General features: G+C 30.0%; 1 protein-coding gene across 2 annotated transcripts; it reads right to left on the reverse strand.

Annotated features, from left to right (window-relative positions):
* Positions 1–590: 590 nt before the first annotated feature.
* Positions 591–15,499, reverse strand: LOC149893287 (uncharacterized). 2 transcript variants are annotated; one of them, XM_090071699.1, is made up of 8 exons: positions 15,410–15,499; positions 13,681–14,077; positions 13,361–13,386; positions 11,275–11,305; positions 10,789–10,880; positions 4,742–4,775; positions 4,432–4,608; positions 591–1,476 (listed from the first exon to the last, which is right to left on the reverse strand). In XM_090071699.1, exons 2-8 carry the CDS (start codon positions 14,075–14,077, stop codon positions 905–907), a joined length of 1,329 nt encoding a protein of 442 aa, XP_089927825.1. In that variant the 5' UTR covers positions 15,410–15,499; the 3' UTR covers positions 591–904. The 2 variants fall into 2 exon arrangements, with proteins under 2 accessions (XP_089927825.1, XP_089927833.1); XM_090071707.1 differs by lacking the exon at positions 15,410–15,499 and adding an exon at positions 14,512–14,701.
* Between the last annotated feature and the right edge of the window lie 9,050 nt (positions 15,500–24,549).

A 24,549-nucleotide genomic window follows, 5' to 3' on the forward strand; every position in this document is an offset into this window, starting at 1 on the left:
ATTTTTGACTGTTGCTTAATTTTTTTTTTTTTTTAATTTATTAGATATAAAAATAAAACAATTTAATTTTAGAAATATTTTTATTTATACACAAATAAAATCTTAGAAACAGTCAGATTAGTAGTTTAATTATAATCGAGGAAACTCTTAAGAAAAAGGGATATTGTAACCTTTTAGAGTTGAATAAACTGCCTTTAGGTAAACATTTAAAATGATCCTAATAAATCTTCGAAGCTGTGCAGAATTATTAACACAAAAATCAAGAGCAACGCTCAATGATGTTGATTTTTCGCCTTAATCACCTAAAGCGCCACAAAAATAGCGCGCTTGTAAAAAATTACAAAAATAAAGTCTTTTTATTACTTGTTTTATTAAATATTTTGGTTGTGTAAAGTTTCCGCTCTAAAACTGCTTCTAAACAGTTATTCGTGTTTCTGGACTGCAAGCGTAATTATGACCCATTAACAGGGAATATTTTAGAACGTTTATAAAATAAGTGCGCTGATAACCTGACCTCCACCGTACTTACTTGAACCCTTTCCCCCCAAAAGGATTTGCCGATAATCAAACGTCGTAAAAGAACAACTTCAGTAAATTTCGTCATACTTCATTTTAAGTTATTACATAAATTATACCAACAGTATAAATCTTAATTGTTCAAAAATTAAAAATTATGTATAAAATATTTTTGTTTAAAGATTAATCAAAAAACGTTATCTTAACAATTCGTTACAACGACAATTAAAATTTAAAATCATAAAGTCATTTATTAAAATTTGTTTTTAAAAAAAAAATATCGATTAAAAATACTATGCTCCAATAAAAAATAGCAAATAGTAATAAAACACGTAAATTAAAAGTCAGAAAGTCTTTTTCACTTTAGTGAAAAGATTTTATTCGGTATTTACATACTTGCAATAATTTTTTCTTTCATCAACAAAACGTCATCATTTAGTTTGAGTTTTTCAAGTACATTGAGAAAATCTCCTATTGTACATTGAGGAAAGCACGTTAATAAAACCTCAAATAACTTTTCCGTCCGACTAAATTTTGCCGGATGTCTACCCGAATTGTCAATTCGCGAAATATCAACAAAACTAATGCCTAAATCCGAAGCAAGGTCCCTCCAACTTGTTTTAATGGAATCTGAACAAAAACTAAGCTTAAAGCTGAGTTCTCTGGTATCTTTATGTGATACATCCGTAAAAACTTTCTCGTCGTTATATTTGGTTATGAATTTCTCAGCTTCAATAAATGAGTGATGAAGCAAATGTTTACGAAATAACGCAATCGTGAGATCTGGTTTATGCATTTTCAAAAGTTCTAAGAATGAAAGAGCGTGGTTTCCGCCACCATGATCGGTAAATAAAATAGACTTTCGATTCTTATCGCCTAGCTTAAGATAATCAACGATTTTTATGACTTTGTCGCCAACGTCCAAGCTTTTTCTTAGATCCCCGAATCCATTTCGAAAATCTAGAAAAATGAAAATGAAATATTCACATTTTTAAGAACTTTCAGATTATGAAAAGAGCAACTACTAAGAAATAGTAAACAAAATCTTAATTCTGTACAAAGGCCTTAAATACACTTCATATGCAATATTGAAATTTTTACTTTTAGTTAAGGTTAAAAATGTAACTTAAACCAAAAAGTATTCACAGAAAACTGGCATTTCGTAATTTCATACCAGCGATTTATGTATTTATAAACATATACATCTATGTATATTAAATATATATGTAACTAATATATATTTTTCTATTTGTACATTTTAGATTTTTATTGACAACAACATTGGGAATTTACAAAAAAAAAACAAAGGTTAAAATCTATGTTCTTTATAAGTTTTTATCAATTTTTATGTTATTATCTATGTAAAATGTTTGTTCTTTTAATTTTATTTCTCTCTCTGTCTACTTTTATAACTTTTAACAGCATCTTTTCGTACAGTGGCATCGATTAGATTCTGGTTATTGTTAAAAAAGACATGATTTTAGAAGCAAATTTTAAACCCCATTTTTTGTGTAAATCAAAAAAAAAAATTTTTGGGAAGTATTTCAATAAAACAAAGCTTGATAAGCCTTTAACATTAGCGCCTTGTTTAGTTATTAAATTCAAAAGGTTATCTAAGACTGTAAAACATCCACATGTAAAATAATCAAGTGAAAGCGATGGTACAGTAAGACAACCTCTTGAAAGTAATTGTAAATCCCCTTCATAAAAATTTACATTCTCCTTAATTAAAAGCCGACATGCTAAAATAATTTCTTTATGTTGAACTTCTAGTAAGCTTACTAGAAATCTCTCACCACTCATCTGTCTTTATTGCAAAAATCTATACTCTATTGGGTCACTTGAAGTTGTGAAGTGAGCATATACAAATACCCTTCTTCAATAAGCTCTTCAATAAGCTCATCTATAAGCAATACTTGAGAACACAGAGTTGTGATGAAAGCAGATGATGTTTGTTTGATAGTGTAAAATATGGAGATTTCTGCCAAGGCCCAATCCAACTAGTTAAGTGCCTAAAAAGTTATTTTACCATCATCATAAATAATTGCATTACCAAGTTTATTTGGAGTAAAATGTTGTTTAGAATTTGAAACAGTCCACCATTTTTAAAAAATAGTAAGAAAACCGGAAATGTCTTTTGGTTCTGGAAAATAACTTTTAAAACTTGCAATTGTTGTTTCATTGAAAATGGACATTTTGCTTTCTGTTACCAGGGTGAAGACTTTGATATGTGAAAAACAAAACTGAACAAACTGAAACATAGTTCTGTTACATTTTGAATGCTGCATGAATACTAGGGGTACAAATAACTTTTAAAGTACTCACAAAAGATGGAGTAACTAGCAATAAATCAAATAGGACTTTCTTTTAACTAAATACATGTGGAAATGTTATCAATGCTAAAAATCACTGAGTCATGCCACTGAAGTGTAAACAACATACTTTCTTTGTACTCTAACCATGTCATCCTTTGTGCCTACAAAACACAATTGAAATTTCATTTGAATGAACAAAAATTTAAACTTTTTGGTTGGTTGCTCCTGAACCTGTAGAAGGTAATAACGATTCTATATGTTTGTAAAAAATAGGGAAATCATGTTATAAAATTAAGTTAAGACACCAAAAAATATGCAAATCAACTTAAGACATCAACTACATTGCGAACCATACGAGAAACAAGCTCCATCAGTAAAAACATGTGAGTACTAGTTCTGGTGTTTAAACAATGGCGATTTTGAGACTAGCAACAAAGAACACAAAGGAAGGCCAATAAAGTTTAAAGACGCCAGGTTTTAGGCGCTATTGGACCAAGATTTATGCCAAACTCAAGAAGAGCTTTCTGAAACCTTGGGAGTGACTCAACAAGGGATTTCAAACAGTCTCAAGGCCATAGGTCTAGTGCAAAAAAAGGATTTCGGGTTCCGGATGACTCTAGACAAGAAACGTTGAATGCCGTTTTTAACTCTCGAACAACTCCACAGGCAAAATTGGAAGGTTTATTTGGATTGAATTGTAGCAAGGATGAAAAGTTGAATCACTACCACAACATAAATTGTAGAAAAATGTGGGGTAAGCCCGGTCATGCATTAACTTCAACAACAAAACCGAATATTTTGAATAAAAAGCATTGATTGAGTATTGATTGCAAGAAGCTAATTATGTGCATCTGGTGGGATTAGCTTGGAGTGATCTACTATGAATTACTCTAGCCAAATAAAACCGTCACTGTAGAGGGTTATCAACAACAATTGATGCAATTGATTGAAACACTGAATCTAAGATCTAAGTGCTGAAGCTCAAACCTCTCAAATATGCCAATAAACATAACAAAGTAATCTTTTAGCACAACAACGCTTGGCCACATGTTGCAAAACTTGTCAAGGACAGTTTTGAGGCGCTTCAATGGGATGTTCTACTCCACCCGTTGAATTCACGAGATATTGTTTGTATAGATATTGCTATTCACCAGATGCTGCTTCTGACTGCCTCTTGTTGCCGTTGATGACTCATAGACTAGCCAAGCAGCGCTCCTCTTCTTACGAAAAAGCTACCAATCAGCTCAATTCTTGGCTCGCATCAAAGTCGAATATTAATTTAACAAGAATCTGTGTGCTGCTTGAAAGATAGGGAAAAGTTGTAGCTAACGATAGGCAGTACTTTAAATAAAATAGATTGTACCAATTCCTCTGAACAAATGTTCAAAGGTACAAAAAAAAACCTTCAAAAAACATTTATACTACCAAGAAAAAAACTCATAAAATTTTCTCTGCTAATTGAGCTCGATTAGTAAGTTCAGAAAACAAAGTCAAAAATTTTATTTGTGAGCTGTGGTAGGAGAAAAATTTGTAGGGAATATAAATCAAATTTTATAAAAATATGAGAAAATAATGAACTGAAATAGAAACAGACTTTCACCTTTCAAAGGAAGCTTAAGCTTATCTTGATATCTTTTTTTATCTTCAACTGAAAGATCTGCAGCAGGATTTTTTTGTGGTAATTCAAAGAACGATTTGTTCGCAGAACTATCAAGATTTTGTGTAACTTTTGGATCTATATTGATGCTTAACTGACTGAACTTTCCCAATACACGGTCTAAAATATCAGTAAATAACTAACATTAGAAAAACATTTATAGCATTAACAATAATCTGAAAATTAATCTAATAAACCTACACAATAAACAAAAGTAAAGTTTTTTGAAAAAAGTGTTATTTCAAAAACTAACCTTCAAATGGTTTCGTTACCATGCAGTCGCAGCACTATTAAAGAAAAAGAAAGCTTATGCTGGTAATTAGCTTTATGACTTTTTTTATATTGTACTTTATCACCAATAATTGCTTCACATTATCAAACTGAACAGCATGCTTAAATCTAACAATACAATCAAAAAAATAAATTTTAACTTTACAAGTTATGATTGCTTAAGCTTTGAATTTTTGTGCAATAGGTTTTTTAGTGTACCAGTCAATACAAAAGTTTAAAATTTGATTGCTCTTATCCCACAGATATTCTTCCAAATAGAAAACAGTCCTACATTCTTGAACACAGATAACTGCTGACTTTTAAAAACTGGAGGAGGCATTGTTTTTATTCTGCTTGGTTTCTGATAATTGAACAAAAATGCTGCATTGGTGAAATACAAAATTCATACTCATTAAAAAATCTGCTTTTACTAAGAGAAGGTTTTCAATGATCAGGCAAATGATGCTGTAACATGTTCATAACTGTTTCAGTAGTTATAATCCTGTTATAAGAAAGTCTTTTTTAACAATCACAAAAAAAAAAAAAAATTGCTCATGCTATACAAAACAAATGTTATAAAGTTAACCATTTAAATGATTCATTAGAATTGAATTAATGATATGGCTAATTTTAAAACCAAAGCAAGCTTCTCTCAAAAATATTTCAATCAAAACCATAAAAGGCCTAATGTATTTACAGCTGCAATAAAGTGCAAAAGTTTAGAAACACCAAGTTTTTTTCAGTTTTTAAAGCCTTACCTTTCACAAACTTTCTCAAATCAGCTGAAATTTTTACCAAATGTTCTTTATGTTAATTCAATTCATAATACAAACCACAAAAATTACAAAATATAATGGTTAATTAAAATTAAATTTTCATTTGAAAAGACTCCTGTGCAAAAGTTGAGGAACAACAGAATTTTGATGAAAATTTAATTAAAAAAATATTAACTTGTCATTTTTTTAACGAGACAATATCGATTAGACAGTATTTGGTGGCTTATCCATTTGTCTTCAAAACAGCATCACAGCAATCATGCATCAAGTCAACTAAAGTAATGAGAACATCCTGATGAATGCTATACCAACATTCTTTTATCAAAGCAAGTATATGGTCTTTGTTGGTTGGTTTTCTACCAACTAGGCCATTCTACCAAAAAGGTCATTCAAGAACTTTGATTTTTTGTGTTTTCAAATAATCCTTAACAGATCCGGGACAAGCTTTGGATCACTTTTGGATCCATTTGGGAGTCATTTCGTTCTTTGGAAGTGGTAGCATAACATTCTTCATATCTAAATAAGCTCTCTAGTCCATAATACCTGCTATGATATCAGTAGGATCCACATTGTTACAAATAAAACATTCCCAAACCATAACATTTCTCCGCCATGTTAAACATTAGGTAACTGATAATTTGGGTTGAGTTTGTCTCTGAATGGCTGTCTGGCATTTTAAATTTTCAAAAAAAGTTAAATTTTAATTAACCATTATAATTTATAATTTTGTTTGTTTTGTATCATGAATCAAATTAATATGAAGAACATTTGGTAAAAACTTCAGTTAATTTGAGAAAGTTTGTGAAATTTTATGCTTTAAAAACTGAAAATAATTTGGTGTTTGTAAACTTTTGCACAATACTGTACATGTCTAATAAGCTTGTTAAATACTCTGCAGCATCTTTGAGAAATTGGAAATAAATTTGAAGAGTAGATATTGAAAACTTACAAATGTACCATGCACTCCTATGCAAAATATAGATAACTAAAAGACCCAGAGAAGTTTATTAAACAACAGTTGTAGGTTTTAATGTCCTGACTAAATTGGTTCAAGCACAAGTGAGGAATCAGGCAAATTTACTTGTGGCTCATGTACCACATTCTTGAAAAGCTTAGCATTTTAAAATCGGCTCCAGCAGCAAAAAAAAAATGTGTACTGCTTTCTTATATTCTTAAAGTTCTATATTTTTCAAGGTTCTTTATATCAGCTTCACACCAAGTGCTGGGGTGTGAACTAGAATGAGATTGGAGTCCACAGACAAGATTTGCCACTTTCAAATCAAAAGAAATGAAGTAATTTTCAACTTTGATTAGGGAAAGCAATGACTTTATATTCTCATAGGTCTCAGGAATATTTTCATATACAGCAACTAAGATGAACTTTCTTTGCCCTGAAAACTTAAGTGAATATTTTCATGGGGGAGGGAGGGGGGGGGGGGGGAGATTCTTGATCCTGGTTAACTTTGTTTCACCTAAACTTATTTTCAGAAAGTGGCCACCAACATCTATACCCTATTTGGTGATGTGATCTGAAAATAGTTGTTGTGAGAGAAGAATTTTATTTTAAAGCTCTGCTATACTTTTGCAATGTACAATACTTGTTTCATTCCTTTGGCCTTGTTTTCCCTGATGAACAAACTTTATTTACATGAAAAAATTGGTCAAGCTTTTTCCAAGTTCTGAAAATTTGACTCAAAAGTTAGACTCTACAATGTATTTAATAAATATTTCTAATAGCTACATTAGAAAGACCAGATTTTTGTTAGATTTGTGCAAAGTCACTCTCATGAAGCAGTTTCGGTTGACATTTTTTTAATTAAACAGCAGAAGAAGCAATGTGTTCAGCAATTTTTGTATGATTGGTTGTAAGACACTTAACATTGCTCCTGAAAGTTGACTGATTACAGTCATGTGGAAGACCATGGCTTACAGGTGATAGGCAATCTAAGCAATTTTTTGGTGCCTGATTGGTTTGTTTATCTGTTTATGAAGGAAATAGTGGATGTTTTCAATTGTGCTTCAAACAACGAGTAAACTCTATTAAAGAGTAAACTCTATTAACAGGTTACATTTGAATTGATCTGAAGTCAAAGAAAGTTGGAAGATGGTCTTGTTTAGTACTTTTGGCAAAGAACTGACCTGCATTTATCAAATACTTTAAGGGGTACACAAGAATCATTTAAATGAATGTTTTGTCTTTACAGGTCAAGAACCTTTTCAATGGTTGTGGATGTTGACTCTTTGGTGCATTTACCCATACACATAAAACATTCAGTTTTATGACATTCATCATGACTCTTTGCAAAATTAGTTATACTTATTTAATTCTCAGCAATATCAATGGATAAAATCATTGTAAAATAAAATTCAATCCAAATTATTTTTAAAAACTAATGAGCAATTCTGTAATGTTCAAAGTTTAAAAAAAAATCATGTGCATTTGATGATGCATCAGACAAAAACTGATTAAAAAATAGATAATCTTTGAAAGTATACCATATTGGTAAATTTGTGTTTTTGGAAAAAATATGAGCAAACAAACTTGATCCTTTGACTTTGATTTTATTTTTCTGAAACTTTGATCAAAATGCTATTTAATTTTGATTGAAATTTATTGGTATTAATTAAGCTGACAAAAGATATCCAATTATTTTTAATACTTGCTAAACTCCAAAAGCTAGTTACTAAAACAAAATGTGTAATAAAAAAAAAAGGGTTTTGGAAGTTTAAAATAAGGATTTAAGATCATATATGAGTCTGGTTTAACTTACTAAAAACTTATTAATTTAAAATATAAACAAAACACTCGGGCATTGTAAACTGATTTCAAAATTTATTGCAGAGTAGTTAGGGTACTATAACCTACAAATTTTGTTTAAAAAACTTGTTTGGGTCTTTCAGTTACCTGAACTCTATACTTTGTACAGGAGTGCATGCTTTCAGGTAAAGCTTCAGAAAGTTCAGTTCAGAAAGATCATCAACTGTAACCAAAAAATGTGCTATTTAAATTTAAAAATTGTTTAAATATTAACAGTTTTGAAAAATTGTTACTGGTTAGAAAATGGAATTTCTCATCACCATTTTCCCTTCAGGGGGTCATTAAACATAGTTGATAATGTTGACTATTGAAACTAAGTATCTGCATTGAAAACAGTATTAGAATAATAATAAAGTGTTTATACAAATATTTTTAAGAAAATGTAAAAATGTTCAATTCATAAGTTTCTTAGTTTACTTGTTAGTCCAGAAAGTTATTTAAGATTTCTGTAGAGGATATAACATTTCAAAAGGTTGAGCTTCTTCAAGTAAGAACAAATATTAAGAATTTAGACAGTAATTGATAATTGTATACACCGTAAAACTCAATTTATCAAAGACTTTTCTGCATAGTTTTTGTAAATATGTGGACCCATTAGTTATCCACAAGTCAGCAGGTATAACAAACTAGCACTTAAAAGTAACACTGGAGGAATATCAAATGTGGTGTTCTAATTCTGTTATTATACCAGGACCATGTTATAAATATAAAATCTGACTTTGATTTTAAAAATTGGGCTAAAACTAAAGCATAAATGTTAGAGGAAAACTAATCTTAACTTTTCAGTTTGCTAAACTTTTTTGAAAATGTGATTTAAGGGTGCTCTTAAAGTTCAAAATATGGGTAAAATCTGATTTTTAAGATTAATCAGTCTGAACATTTTTAAATTTACAAGACTTTTCCTAAATATAAGAATAAGTTTGAATATGAATTAGTAGACCTACTCAGCTATAATTGGACCTGGGAATCCACACTTTCCAACTCTGGATTTATATCCTGAAATAATACATATAGGGCAGATTAGGCTAGGATGTAATACTGGACTTTTTTTACGCACACACAAATAAGAAGTAGAAATAGTCTAGTAGTTGATGTTTCCAAAAGTGAAGACTCTGACACACCAAAATACAAAAAACTGCAAGAGGAGCATTTTGAAGTCATTAAACTTTTGTTAACATAACTACAGTTTCTGTAGATCTTATTAAAGATATCTTCTACACATGTCACACATTACAAATGATATCCTATGCCTGCTAGAATTCACAAAATGTTTCTACATATACTGTTTGATTGTACTTTTTGAAGAGTACAACAAAACTGTGGCAGTTGCATTATTATTGCCAACACTTGAAAAAATCTGTCTAACAAATTTTCTGCATGATATTAGTAGATTATGGCCTAATATAAAAGACCCTAATTCTCTAAAAGTGCCTAAAGGAACAAAATGGTTTATTTCTGTTAGTTCAGCGAGTGCTAATAATAAATGCATTTATATCTATTATTAAGTGTAAAAATAATGCTCTTTGAAGTTGACTTTTGACTTTCTCATAGTGAAGTTCTAAAATTGTACCTGTGATATATACAACCAGAAATGCACACTGAATTATTGTGAAAATCTCTGGAAAATTTAGTTCCATGAAGTTCAAGCAACTGAACTTTATAAAATTAAACTTTTTTCCCCTCTATTCTTGAACCCACTTGGGGATCAAGAAATAACCTCCATGTTGAGAACTTTTAATTAACTGAATTAATTTTTATGAAAAAAGGTCGACCACAACAACTATTTACTGATTAAAATACACCTAAATTTTGCCTCTAACATTCACAATAACTTGCAAATATTTACACTTTCATTTTGTTTCAGTAAATTGAATTCCTCTGTTAAACCAAACTGTTTTTGAAACCATATGCAAACCATGTTTAAAAAATAACCTAGCTAAGACTCAAATCAAAATTTATCTGAAATCATAAGCTTTTGATTGAAGGAAATTCAAAAATAGAACACTTTGAATGGGTCTCTAAATATTTCATTCTTGCAAAGGGAAACTAGATATGAAGATAAAACTTTCAGAAATCACTTTTCTTGTGTCAAGTCTCAAAATATTTATTGTTAATTTTTCCAAAATGATGTAAAACAAATCCTCTGTACTTTTTCTTTTTAGCTGTAAAATGTTAGCTATAAAATGTTGAAGTTTCACTTTTTGCATTTTTGATAAATTTAGCAACTAAGAAGATTAGGTGATAATGAGATGGTTGCAAAAATGATTTTTATACTAACATATTGAATAAAAACATCAAACTTTCCTAATACTCAAAAATTTGAAGAAATAATAAAGATATTCTGAAGCTTCGGCTGATCCAATAAAAAATCTTTTAAGTTAGGATTGACATTTCAGAAGTATTTAGCAATCAAAACCAGATATGTTATATACTCACATTTGTGTCATCGAATCCCTCATCATAATTTTCATCTTGGCAGCACGGTTTTTTAATGCTATTTTCTCTTTGGGAAAAGTTATCTTCTGTAACTGAAAGAAAAATATCGGAACTGCAATATCAATCATTAAACTAGCATTTAAGTCTTTGATTACATTAACTTGATTAAACAACCCAGTATTTTTGCTATCCAACTGTTGGCACATGAATTCTATTAAGCTGGTGAATCAAGAGTTGTAAAGCCTAAACTTACATGATGTTTTATATTAAGTTTTAACAATTCTTAAAAGACATTAATTGTAAATATTATTAACTAACAAAGATGTACAAAAATTCTGTGAGAAAACTAAAATATTTGATTGTTATTTCCAACAAAAGCAAATTAAAACATTTTTCACAGCTTTGTCTTATTAACATAATTGATAACTACATTATAATTTGTAAAAATTAAAAAAATCAATAGCAACTTAAAAATAGAAAACAAACCATGTTGCTCAGCTTGAACAGCATTTGTATCCTAAAGAGTGTGATGATAGTAAAAAATAAGTTAAGGAGAAGAAGAAAAAAAAAGAGACACCGAATAAGTATTGGTATAAATGACTAAAACACTAACAGGCTGGTAACTGGATTATAACTAACATACAAGATACTTATTAAATGTTCAAAAAATTATTTAAAACTTAGGTCCATAGAATTTTCCCAAAGTATTTTTACTAAAAACCAAGGTATTAACTACAATAAGCATTTCACCTTGGTATTTTAATTAGAGCTTACATATTTTGCTTAATAAACTAATGCAATAAAAGAAATTTTGAGCCTTTCAAAGAACTAGTGCATATCGTAAACAAGCTGTTCTTAAGAAACTTGAAGCTCTATTTAAAACCTTTGAATAAGATATATTAACATTATCATTGAAAACTAGCTTTTTAAAACTGATTAATTTATTTATATTTGATAACCATAATTTAATTATAACAAATACTTGCATAAGCTTGTTTCTTATGCTTATTATAGTATTTGTCACCTCTAAATTTGAGTATATACAGTAAAATAATAAAATAAGTAATAAAAAATCACCTCTAAAATTGAATTTACAATCAGATTTAATAATAAGCATAAATATTTAAAACATATAGAGCTTTTTAAAACATATAGAGCTTAAAACATATAGAACAATTGATAGCTAGCATTTTTAGTTTACTTTTTCAAAAAAGTAAACTAAAAATGCTAGCTATCAATTTCTCCCCTTCAGGATGTCTATTCAATACAAATTATGAAATAATATGAATTATTAAAATTTAACAACTTCAAAGAGAATACTGTACATATAAAACTTATCTTATTTTTCTTTTAACACCTATTGTCAAAGAAGATCTATTTGTTTATTTCAAATCATGCTTTTAAACTTTCAAATTACAAGCACTCACTATTTGCTTCCTAAAATTTAGGAAAACTGATGTGTATTGATTATGTTCTTTATAAAGAAAAATGTGTATTTATTCAGAAATAGAGTTTTTAAAACTATTTATATCAAAACTAATAAAAGTTAGTTAATTTATAAACCAGAAATGTCTATAGTTAAAACTTTATTTATTTACTCAATTTCACTTAATAACCATCTTAATTACAATATTGAGATGATGATAGTGCTACAAAACTATTCAGATAAGTAAACAAGATCAAGTGGCTTGTTCACTATTATTAAAATTATTAGCTTAAGCTTCAATATCAAAAAATGCTTTACTGAGAACTTTTGTTCAAATAATTTTTTTCTTTTTACACTTATTTTTCAATTAAAATAGTTAAAGCAAAGTATATCTTAAGTATTACTGAAATTTAAGAATTTGATTGCATTCCTAAGCTTAAATTTAAAACCTTACACATATTACTCAAGTAGTCTTTAAAATGACTAAAGGGTTAGCAACTAAAGTTGATGCAGATATTATAACTGGTAGGGTTTATTTGAAAAAATCTATGAATGAATTATTTTAGATCTATAAAAAAGCATCTTCTAATTAATACCTGAGAAAATTATATGAGCCTGCAACTATTTACCACTAAGCTATAACAAATCTTCAGATATATCAAAACTTTGATAAAGATCATAACCTTTTTATGTCTAATGATCTAAAATTATTCATAGAAATCAGTTTGAGCTTGAAAACACTTTTAAGCTTCATTTAACTGAGCTTTAAGAACATGATTATAACTCTAAAAATAGAATCTAACACTTAAAGTTTTAGCTTATTTATTTAGGATTTTGTAAAAAAGACTTAAATACTCTCTTTTAGCTTATTTATTTAGGATTTTGTAATCACGCTTATTGCAATGGACCCTTTTAATATCTAGACTGTATTAGTAAGAGAAGGGTATTAATAGCTTAGAATTATTTACAAAATTAGATTTAATCAAAACTTTAAAATAAAACATCAAAAAAAAATTTAAACAAAACAAAAAAAAAAAAAAAAAAGAAAAGAAATAAGATTAAATCAAAACAATAGAGAAATTTGCCTCAATTATTTAAACACTCAAAAACTTAATCGGTTTTTTACATAAAAATATTTTAACTTACCCCTTTTTTTATTGGTTGTGAAGAACCTAAAAACATTTAATTGTATTTAAAAAAATCATTTAATGAAATTTAACCAAACAATGAATTCGTTTTTCTGCATTATGGACAAAATTCATGGTCAATAATTTAATTTGTTGCACTATCTTACTTTTGGAGCTTATTATTTGAGCTTTTATGGTGTTTGCATCTGCAATGTTAACTAATTGATGTTTATCTTATGCACAAACAACAACAGTTTAAACACATTTGTTTTTCTGGCAGACAAACAGGGTTAAAAACTAGGCCAGGATAATACTAAATTCAACAATAAAAATCTATACCTATATATTCTTTTACAGCCTTTAATACTTCATTCATTGTGCTATCAAAGCCTTTGCACAATTCAAAATATTTAATTCCACCAATTAGAAAATCTATATCTTTATTCATTTGATAGCTATCTTCTACTATAATTGGGACTATCTTTTTGTTTAAGCGAACTGCATATTCTAACTCTCTTTTACACCAAATAGATTGTTCATATGAACTTGAAAGGCATGGGATAAACACTTCAGAATTGGAAATTCCATTAACTATATTTTCTGTTAAGACAGTGAGTGCATTACTTTTGTCTATCCATGTCTTAAGTCCATGCTCTTCAAACCAATCAAAAACTTTCAATGTTATTTGTTTAGAATTATGAGAGTAAGAAATCATTAGGTGAAACTTATCATCCATCTAAATGATATTTTGAAAATTAATTAAATATTTGTGTTAAACTTAAGCAGGATACAATTTGTTTTATTATAATAAAAATTTCTATCAAAATTCTTGATATAACTGTTAAACTCTATCCACACATAAATGTTGCTTTATTAAGCGAAACTTGAATTCTGAAGAGAAAATGATTTTCTCTTTACACATATTCAAACCAACAGATTTATTTTATTATAAAAATCAGTTTTAACTCTCAGAATTTAAGCAACTTTGAACTAGACATAAAAGCAAAAAAAATGCTGCTCTCCATCATGCCTACAAACATTAAACTAAAGTAAATATCAATTAGCCCCATGATTATTATCATGATCACAAAAGATTTCAAGATGATAATAATCATAGGAATCATTTTATGATGAGTTGCTTAATTTAATTGTAAAGAAAATTGTGCACACCTCAATAAAATCACATCAGCTTTTTCAATTTTACCAGTAAGAATTAATGGCAAATTCTTCAAGATAATTGGGTGGATTAACTGATTTTGGAACAAAATTTACTTTGTTCTGTTCATTCAAATCAACTGTCAATTTAAAGTATGAATCATTCCCAAATCAGGCCATAAATGTGAAGAAATGCTATTACACTAAATAAAAGGCAGCTATCTCTATTTCAGATACTCATTAATCTAGACATCAGCTGTCAAAATTAGATGAGTTATGAATGGATGGCAACGGAGACAATAAATGCAAATAGCTTGCATGATGAGGTACAAGAAGCAGATAAGGAGTGAACTCCTCTCTGAATATAATGAAACAATTTTCTTTCTTTCTGTACAAGTTTTTTCAACATTTATTACCTTTTTCTCACTTTCCAGACTTTGTTTTGGTATTTTATATAGTATGGGGAAAAACCACTTGCTTGAAGTACTTTATTGACCAATGACTTATATTATTTGACATTTTCAGCAAAATTTCTCAAGGACAACGTTAAGTTCTTAAAATTCAAGGCTTGAATTTCTGCCTTTCAATTTGTTTTGAAATTCTTGCTTTCAAAAACAAAATTTGAAAGGGAGAAATATCAAATTAGTTTCATAATATAGTATAGAAATGACCTCAATTGGAACAATGCAAGATTAGGATTTTTCTACTTTCTTTTAGTTCTCAAGAATGTAAACAGACAATATCTGTTTAAACTTTAGCAGTATTGCCATTTGTAGTAATATTTCATATTATTAGTACAGCATTGATGGCGCCACTGCCAACCCCTATCCAACCCTTTTTGGTATCTTTTTTGTTTTAAGACAAACGTAAGTAAGTTTACTCTAACTTTTACTAGAAGAAAAAAATACCCTACTAGAACGCTATTTTTTTGTATTTTCTAAGCATGATCAACTTCAAATCACTAATGTTCGCCATCTTGAAAATTGTTAATTTTTGTTTAAAAGTTATCTTTTTAAAGTATTTTCAACCTGATTTTTATTTTTTATAATTAAAGTATCGAAATAGAGAATGTTATGGAATTCATCACGTTTAATTTTCACGCTAGTTTGATTTAGCTGAATTGTTACTTTGTTGTCCATATATCTAATAAGTTTTTATGGAAAAAGTTGAAAAATTCTTTCATTGGTTACAAACTTCAATGAACTGTAAAACAACAAAAACTGTTCACAGTAAGCAAATATACATTTTAAACTATTGACTTTCTTTTAATACTTTACTTTTAATAGTTTACTCCCCATGAAAATTAATTTTTATTATATTTGTATAAAAAGATATGTTTCAAAAAAGTTTCATTTTTGCTAGGCAAAGTAAGCAAATATACATTTTAAACTATTGACTTTCTTTTAATACTTTACTTTTAATAGTTTACTCCCCATGAAAATTAATTTTTATTATGTTTGTATAAAAAGATATGTTTCAAAAAAGTTTCATTTTTGCTAGGAACATTAAGGAAATCTATTTTTATAATTGGATGAAAGTTCGTCTTTTAAAATACATTTTTTTCTTTAATTTTAAAGATTTTATTGAAAGTATTGTGTGATATTCTGTTATAAATTAAAATTTACTTGTAGGAATCATTTGTTTTACAAGATTTAGATGTTTTATAGCTCGCTTGTCTGTCTGATTATCCTCGAAAGAACTTTGACGTTTATAACAAAACAAAACCCACAGTAAAGTTAGTTAACTTAAGATGGAGAATATTAGCGATTTGTTGTATATTTTTGTGCTATCAACTTCATAATAGAGTACTTTAGATTGATTTTAAGGCCTATCTTTTTATACGATTCTTAATCAGCATAAAACTTTTTATCATAATTAATCATTAAAATTGGGCAGGGGTATAGGCGTAGAACGCGCTGGGGCTCGGGGGCTCGAGCCCCATCCGTAAATTTGTCGCTAGGGCTTTGCCCCACCCGGGAAAATTCACCAAGCTTTCAAAAATATTTAAAAAATAAAAACCATAGTTTACTTAAACAATAACAAATATAACAATTTAAAAACGATTGTAGTATTTCTGCAGATACCTATGGTGATTTTCAAAAGTTTAAGCTTTCAAAAGTTTATATTATTTTTCGAATTTCAGAAATTCCACGCTTCTGATGCATTTCAAGGGAGTTTGAGATCTGTAAAAACGTAACAAAAAGCAAATTAACGAAACTACATAAACTAAAGAGTTGTGTGAGTTGAACGGTCGTTTAGTTTTTTTTTATTTGATAAGTTTAGCAGTATTAATTGTATTAATTATTTAAAAGTTTTGAATTAAAAATCATTTTAATCAAAAAAATTTTTTAATTGTTCAACAGACTTTTAAGTAAAAATTTAGATTAACTATCAATCATTAAATTTATTTACTGGATATCTAAATGTTTCTTTTTAGTGTATTAGGGGACGAAAGGCCATGCCATTCGTGGAAAGGTTGAAAATAATTCAAACTTTTGCATGCTACTCAAACTACGCGCAGACGATCCTCTGGAACTGAAGAAATGGTTGAATCGTCCTGAGAAGCAAAAGTGTCTCTCGCCTGAAATTGAAAACGAAATCCTACAAGACTTTGCTCACACAACGCTTCGTAATCTATGCGAAAGTATAAGGGAATCACAATTCTACAGTTTGATGACCGATGAAACAACGGATATGTCCGCGAAAGAACAAGTTTCGATCTGTATTCGACGTGTTAATGAATAATTTAAAATTGAGGAGCTTTTAATGGGATTTTAGCAAACCAAGAACCTCAAGAACTGTTTAATGGACGTTTTGTGTTGATTTAGCCTGTTGATTCAAAATTTTCGGGGCCAATGTTTTGACGGATCGTCTAACATGTCTGGAAGTATCTATGGATTGCAGACTTTAATGAGTGGGAAAGAAGAGCGAGCTTTTTACGTGCACTGCCGCGCTCATAATCTCAACATGGTAGCACAAGATGCTGTTGAAAATTAAACAGAGATCAGGAATGTTATGAATTTAGCGCAATCATCTATTGCATTTACCCGTGGATCTCCAAAACGATTGGTATGTTTCAATAAATTTCGAAATGTAGAGGATGTAGAAAGCGGAACATCACTGCGGCCATCCTGCCCCACTCGATGGATCCTTAGAAAACCGTCCATTATATCTATTACGAGTAACTATTCCGCCATTTTCAACTGGTTAGAGGATTTCGAAAATCATTCTGATAATTCAGCCTAATTTTTGCGAAGCAAGAAATATAATCAACACGCTTAAGGGGGTGTTAAAAGAAGCCCGGAGTGATACTCGCTTCAAAGTCTTATGGGATGCAGCCGTTGTAGAAGCAGAATGTAGTTTACTTGACAAACCAGAGATGCCACGGAAACGTAAAGTTACTTCAAAATTTACTGGAAGTGTAGTTCCATACTTTGCTACGACTCCAGAGGACTACTACTACCAGCTTTTCTATGCATCTCTGGATTGTGTTATAACGGGACTCGCGACCCGTTTTGAACCCACTGAGACCACTGAGCATTTAGCAAATGTAGAAAAATTTCTCATTGGTCAGTGCTTGGAAGTTGGATTCGTTGAGGCTTTTTACAATGATGACTTTGAAGATTATAGAAGGCTACAGCTCCATCGCTACATATTTATGGATCATGCGAAATTCAAGAATATTCAACTAATTGATTTTGAATCAGTTTTAAATGAGCTTTTAGACCATGATAGTGTCCTTTCTCAATTAATTCCACTGATTGCCGAGTTTGTAAAGCTGGTAAAAATTTTACTATGTATGCCTGTCACCTCATGTACGCATGAGCGCTCTTTTTTTTATCTTCGTAGGCTAAAGACCTATTTGCGTTCTACAATGTATCAGGAGCGATTGAATCATCTCGCTATTTTAAATTGCCATCGCAATATTGCCTACACTTATGATCTTGATCCTTTGATCGATGAGTTTATGATGCGTGCCTCCAAATCTATTAACACATTTTACTTGAGAAAAGAAATTACATTTTTATGCTGATTGAAAAAACTTTTTATTTCTTATTATAGATTTTCAACTCCTACAAAATAGTTTATGCCCCATCCGGGAAAACTAAAACTCTACGCCTATGGGCAGGGGGACGAAATTATCAAATAAGTTTGCCAAATTTTCTAGAAGTAACATTCACCTCATAGATAAGCTACACGGTCGCTTTGAATAAAAAATAATTAACTAAAAGACACCACTGAGTCTAAACCTTCTCCGAGTACCTATGAATTACGTTGAAGTTTAGTTTAAGGTGGTCCTCCACAGAAAAGGCTAACTTTTGAAAGCAAAGAGTTTTTGATTTAATTTTTTCACCAAAAATGTGGTTCTATAAACTATTTACAAAAATCAACTTTAAAAAAAAAAAATGTCTCGATTAGCCAATTATTTAAAAAATGAATGAAAAAACTAGCATTTTTTGTGACAAGCTAGCAATCAAAATACTTATCATGTCAAGCTGAAAATTGGTGTATATACTCATTGAGTTATATTAATCCGGATGAGAGAAGCATTTTGTATTATTCACAGTATATAAAAAGTTACAAGATTTGAAACAAACATAGAAAAATTGGTGGACAAGTGGCCAACATTAGTCTCATAAAAAGTACTTTCCTTATTTTATTTTATATATCCTTCTCTCACCTGGATCCTTTTTAATTATGTGAAAAATCAAAAAAAAAATTAGATAAAAAGCTTAAACGAGTCCAAAGTTATCATGTTTTAAAGATTATTATTCGAAGCAAAACTTTATTCTGAGAAAACGACAAATATACAAAACAAAAGAATAAAACCATAATAAAAAGTTCACAAAAAACATATCAAAACCCTCCAGGAATATATTTCGAGTTTTTTTCTTCATCATCTTTGTCTAAGTAACCCTTTTTATTGATCTTAGTTGTTTTCTTCTCTTTTTGACACGGTCAGTGGACTTTTGAAGAGACCGCTTTATAGTTTCTTTCTTCTTTTCATTAAGTTTCATAGGCGTAACATATCCTGTTAGATGAAATTTATTTAGTACAGAGAGGATTCCATTAGGCCCTTCATTAAATTCAATAACAGACGAATTAACTGCAGACTCTAAAACCACTCTACCCACAAAAACATTTTTTGGGCAGCGTCCCCAAATAATCTGGTTTAGTGCCTCATTGGCGTTTTGGGTCTTACCATGGAGACATATTTTTAGTAAATCATCTGAAGATAAATCAGTAAAAGTTGGTTTCAAAATGTTAAAGACTGCAACAGAAAGATTCACTTGCTCTACATAAGTATTTACACCATGAACTGTCTAAATGATACTTACACCAAGTCTCCGAATCTCTTGGGCACATATGGTGTCGCCATTCCTTGTCGTCAAAATCTGTGCAATGAAACAAAACGGCCCAAACAGCTTTTTTCATAGCATACAAATTTTTAAGATTGTTTCTAATGGCTAGGCCATAGAAGTTCTGCATAGAATTGATCACAGATTTAGTTAACTTTCCTCTTCCATGGAGTGGTGTGTTTGTTCCTTTGTAAGTCTTAACAACCTTACGAAGTCTAGTACCCATTCTCTTCTGTACATGGCCAATACATTCCAATTTTGTGATTTTAATGTTCAATTAAAATTTATTAAAATTATTAAAAATTTATTAAAATAAAATAATCAAATTTATCAACGTTATTATTCTCCTCTACATCTGATTGTGAAGACTCACTTTCTGTGTCAGAAGAAAAATCTACATCATCAACAGTATTTGATATATCAATTTCAACTTGTTTGTTTTGTTTGTCATCACTGCATATGGCAGATTTAACGTGAAGATGCTGATTCGTTCTCTTTCTTTTCCTGTTAAAAATTTTCTTATTCCCCTTAGCCATAATTTTAAATATAATTAGTTTGGTAACAATACAAATTGGGTTGCAATATAAACAAATATCCAAAAGCTCCTAAAATTGACAGCACTTTTTTCATTTACGAACAACTTGTACAGGCTGTTTTATAACTTATGACTTTAGGTTGCGTTTTACCAAAACGAGGTTTTATATTCACATCAACTTTTAACAATAAAAAAGATATTTGACTAGTTATTAACCTAAAAATAACTCAAAATGTGGTTGCTATGGGCGTTTCTAAGGATACTTTTTTAAGATACCTAAATATAACAGCTAATATCTTTTTTAATAGAGTTTGTTTACAATCCAATATAATCAGAGACTATTCACAAGTGATGAATAAATAAAATAAGCTTTAAAAAAAAAATATTTTTTTTTTTATAAAAATAAGCTTTTATGAGTGTAGGACCACCATAATCAATTACAAAATATTAAACTATTTAGTTCAAATAGTCAAATAAATCAAATTTCAAATTTAGTTAATTACATAAAATATATCGTTGACGCGTAATACTTTCAGCTAAAATTTTTGTTACAATATCTTTAGCAAATCATTCTTTGACTACAAACTAGTTTTAGTTGTCTATTAGCCATCACATATCACAGCCCTTATAAACCCGTCTCTTTTCTAAGACCTATGTAACACTATTAAAGCACTTATAACCTCTTTTACAATTCCTTCAATAGATTGTCCATGGACAGGGAATTTAGTGCAATCATTGAATTGTCATGAATCTGTATTATGTCTTTTTTTTTAGACAACAACAAAAAAGATTTGTTCACCGATCTTAACTGTTTTCCTTTTACTTAAATCTAATAGATTTCTTAAGGATTTAAGGATTCTTAAGAATTTTTTTCTTGGTGTATATTGGTATCTCCGATATCCGTATTATTAACGACTTCAAGTTTTTGAGATCCTCTCCCTTTAATAAATGACGATGGCGGATTTAACCTCCACAATACATGTTGACCATCTTCCAGTTCTAATTTCTGTTGAAACACTGATAATTATTTATGTGCTTGCGGCATCCTTTAGAAAAAGCATGGACGAAATTTACTCTCCTTGGAATGTCGTCATTATGTAAGGGAGTTAGTAGTTGGTGCTGTATTTGAGGCAGCCAGTGGTTTTCTTATATTTTTTGCCAGTAACTTTCAAGAAAGGGTCCATTAACGAATGTTAGACGCTATTAATCGTATCCGATGGAAAGTCATACACGTGATTACAATGTGGTTTTTCCGGTTCACTGTGGCGTCTTCAGAAAAGACATTGCAACCTGTTGTTCTGTTCTAGGTTGATGCACCTCAAAATAATTTCAGACTCATGAGATATCTCCACGACACCATTTTAAAGACAACTAACAAAAAGCTTGGACTTAGTTTTAGTATATTTCTGAGGAGCTGACTCTTTTTGATTCTAGATTAAATTATTCAGTTGCTAGAACTTCCTCAGATGTTCCTTTACATTTATCCATTTGAATGGGAAGAAAATTCAATCATTACAAGAGGCCTTGAGCGTTGTAAAGAAATTTAGGTTCAGCAATAATTGGACTGATTGAATGAAGAGATGTGACCCTAACTCAAGAGTTGAACAAAAAGTCTACTACTGGGAGGAACAATTGCAATTTCTCCTTCAAGTTGTCCCCCGTGCATCGATGGCAATTTCAAGACTGTAATAAAGAGATTGTAGACGAAATGTGAAAAAGCAGTAAGTTAGAATAACACAGAAAGTTTTCAGACATGTGTTAATCTTCTTACATGAATATTTACAACTAGATATTCTGTTATATAAACATTAAAAATAAAGGTAAATTATTATGAAATCTTTAAACATTTCTATAGTATAACAAACCAAAATTTTTTGAAGCATTTGAGTTCGAGGGCTACCCCTAAATATAATTTGTAATAAATTTTTTTATACAATTTTTTTTCCACAAACCCTTTTTTTTCTTGAGTATTTGTTATATATATTTTTGTTTTAAAGGGTGTGTTAACAGGTTTTTACTTATTTTTGGGTAAAGCGATGTTTATGAGAGGAAAGGCAGATTGTCTGTTCTTATTGGCTGCACAGATAACCTAAAAGTTTATTAAAAAGCCTAGCTAGTAGATACTTCTGGGTGTAACAGATTGGGACATCCACAAGAGTGTTAACCAATAAGACTATCTATTGACATTCCGAACTGTAAGTCAAGTAGCAATTTGTAAGTCAATACTCAAAGAGGATATTAAGTTGAAGGAAAAAATATTGAAAAGTTACAGATGGAACATTGATCTATGAAATTTAATCGAGAGTGCGTTGAGGAAAATAAATATCAGGTTGTGGTACCTAAAAATAAAAAAAAGAAAGATAAATAAAAGAAAAAAAAGTACAACACATCTGAGAAACTGCAACGCGAAAACTATCACAACATGAGGATATTCCTGAATGAGTGACACTCTATGAGCTTCGACGTCTTTCTTCTGATAATATGTGATGAAACAACCCAGAGATGCATCTGACATTTTTCCAACTTTTATGACAAACCTTTAAATTTGGATAACAAAATGGATAGATTGCGCTTGAGGCACAGAGACAATTCCATCCCAAAGAGTATTAGTGATATCATTCATTTTATTAATATCTTGTTGGGTTTAAAATGTACTTCAATGTTTGATTTTTTTATTTGAAAAAATTGATAAAACTATTCAGGATTTTTGACTTGGTTGCCTGATTTTACAGCTTTGCAAACTGATCTCTTCACTAATCCCTCATTATCATCAAAAGTTCCTTTCCCACAGCTTGAAGCAAAAAATTCTATGTTAGGTCTATATTGAAAAATTCTTTCAATGAGTCAGAATACAAAATAAACATTTCTCTTTAAACTGGCTAGCTGCTCCATCCGAAAATATCTGCACTGATGCAATGGCTGGGGAATGTTCTCAATCATTTTGCAATATAAAATTCATTAAAACAAATGCAGTGATTTTAGTGTGTAAAATATCTAAAGCAATGACACTTCTTTTTCCATCACTTGAATACCATGTGTACGATGTGAAAATTGTTCATTGTTAATGAGTCAAATGAGCACTCTGAACCTCATCCTGTTCAACAAAGTTGTAATTTTCAGCAAAGTTAACTGAATCTGATCACATCTAATCTTGGCAAGAAAATCCAAAAATGATGCCCTAAGCTGAGAATGTAGTTGTAGCACTGAATGAAGAAGACGGACATTCACATGGTAAATACATGCATACATATTGTGTGGTATTTTATCATTGAATTTAGCATGAGTAGGTCTGAGCTAACAAAACTTTGATTTGCCAATCAATACACTAGCATGAGTCAGCAAAAAAAGACTATGAGCATCATTAAGTCACATGAGCATATACCTGGCTTGCACATGACTTTTACTTTTCAAACCATCCTTAGAGTTCTTTCTAAATACTATAAAACCTTTCTTTCCGGGCATTTGATAGGACATATCATTATTGCAATAAAATAAAATGACCGTCTTCTTAATTTCATCTCTAAGGATTCTCTTGGATATTGGTTTTGGTGTTAAATTACTTAGAGGTAAGCCCTCTGCTTTTGAAATTATGGTCTCTCTTATTTTAGCATAGTTATTTCTATGCAAAATAGACCTAATTGCTACTTAGATACGAGCTAAAACAACTGCAAGAAAAAAGTCTTTTGAAGAAATACCTTGCAACGATGGTTATTAGGTGCTGGCCTGAAAGGATGGATTGCTATTAAAAAACCATTGCTAAAGAAAATGAGTCGCATAAAGAGATTAAAATGGGAAAAGTTACATCAAGATTGGAGTGTATATGATCAGCCAAAGGTTTTTCGGGCAGATGAATCTTAGTTTGGAATCTTAGATGGTCTTCGGCTCAAATAGACAAATGTATGTACAGCATACATCTTTAAAATGATACCAGCCTGTATTGCTCCAGCAGTGAAACACGGCAGCTCAGTTATAAATGTTTCTCATCAGGTAGAACTGGTGACCTTACAAGGATTTATGACATATTGAAAAACGTTGCCGCAATAGATTTGCATTATTCTAAAGTATAATGCAAATCTATTGGGGCAACGTTTAGTTGGGAAAGGCTTTGTTCTGCAGCAGAATAACAACCAAAACAAATTGCCATAGAAAAAAGAAAAT

Source organism: Hydra viridissima, unplaced genomic scaffold (assembly GCF_058129835.1).
Source record: "Hydra viridissima isolate aposymbiotic clone 2 unplaced genomic scaffold, HvirCarnegie_v1 scaffold_1, whole genome shotgun sequence".
In the NCBI taxonomy this organism is placed as follows: domain Eukaryota; kingdom Metazoa; phylum Cnidaria; class Hydrozoa; order Anthoathecata; family Hydridae; genus Hydra; species Hydra viridissima.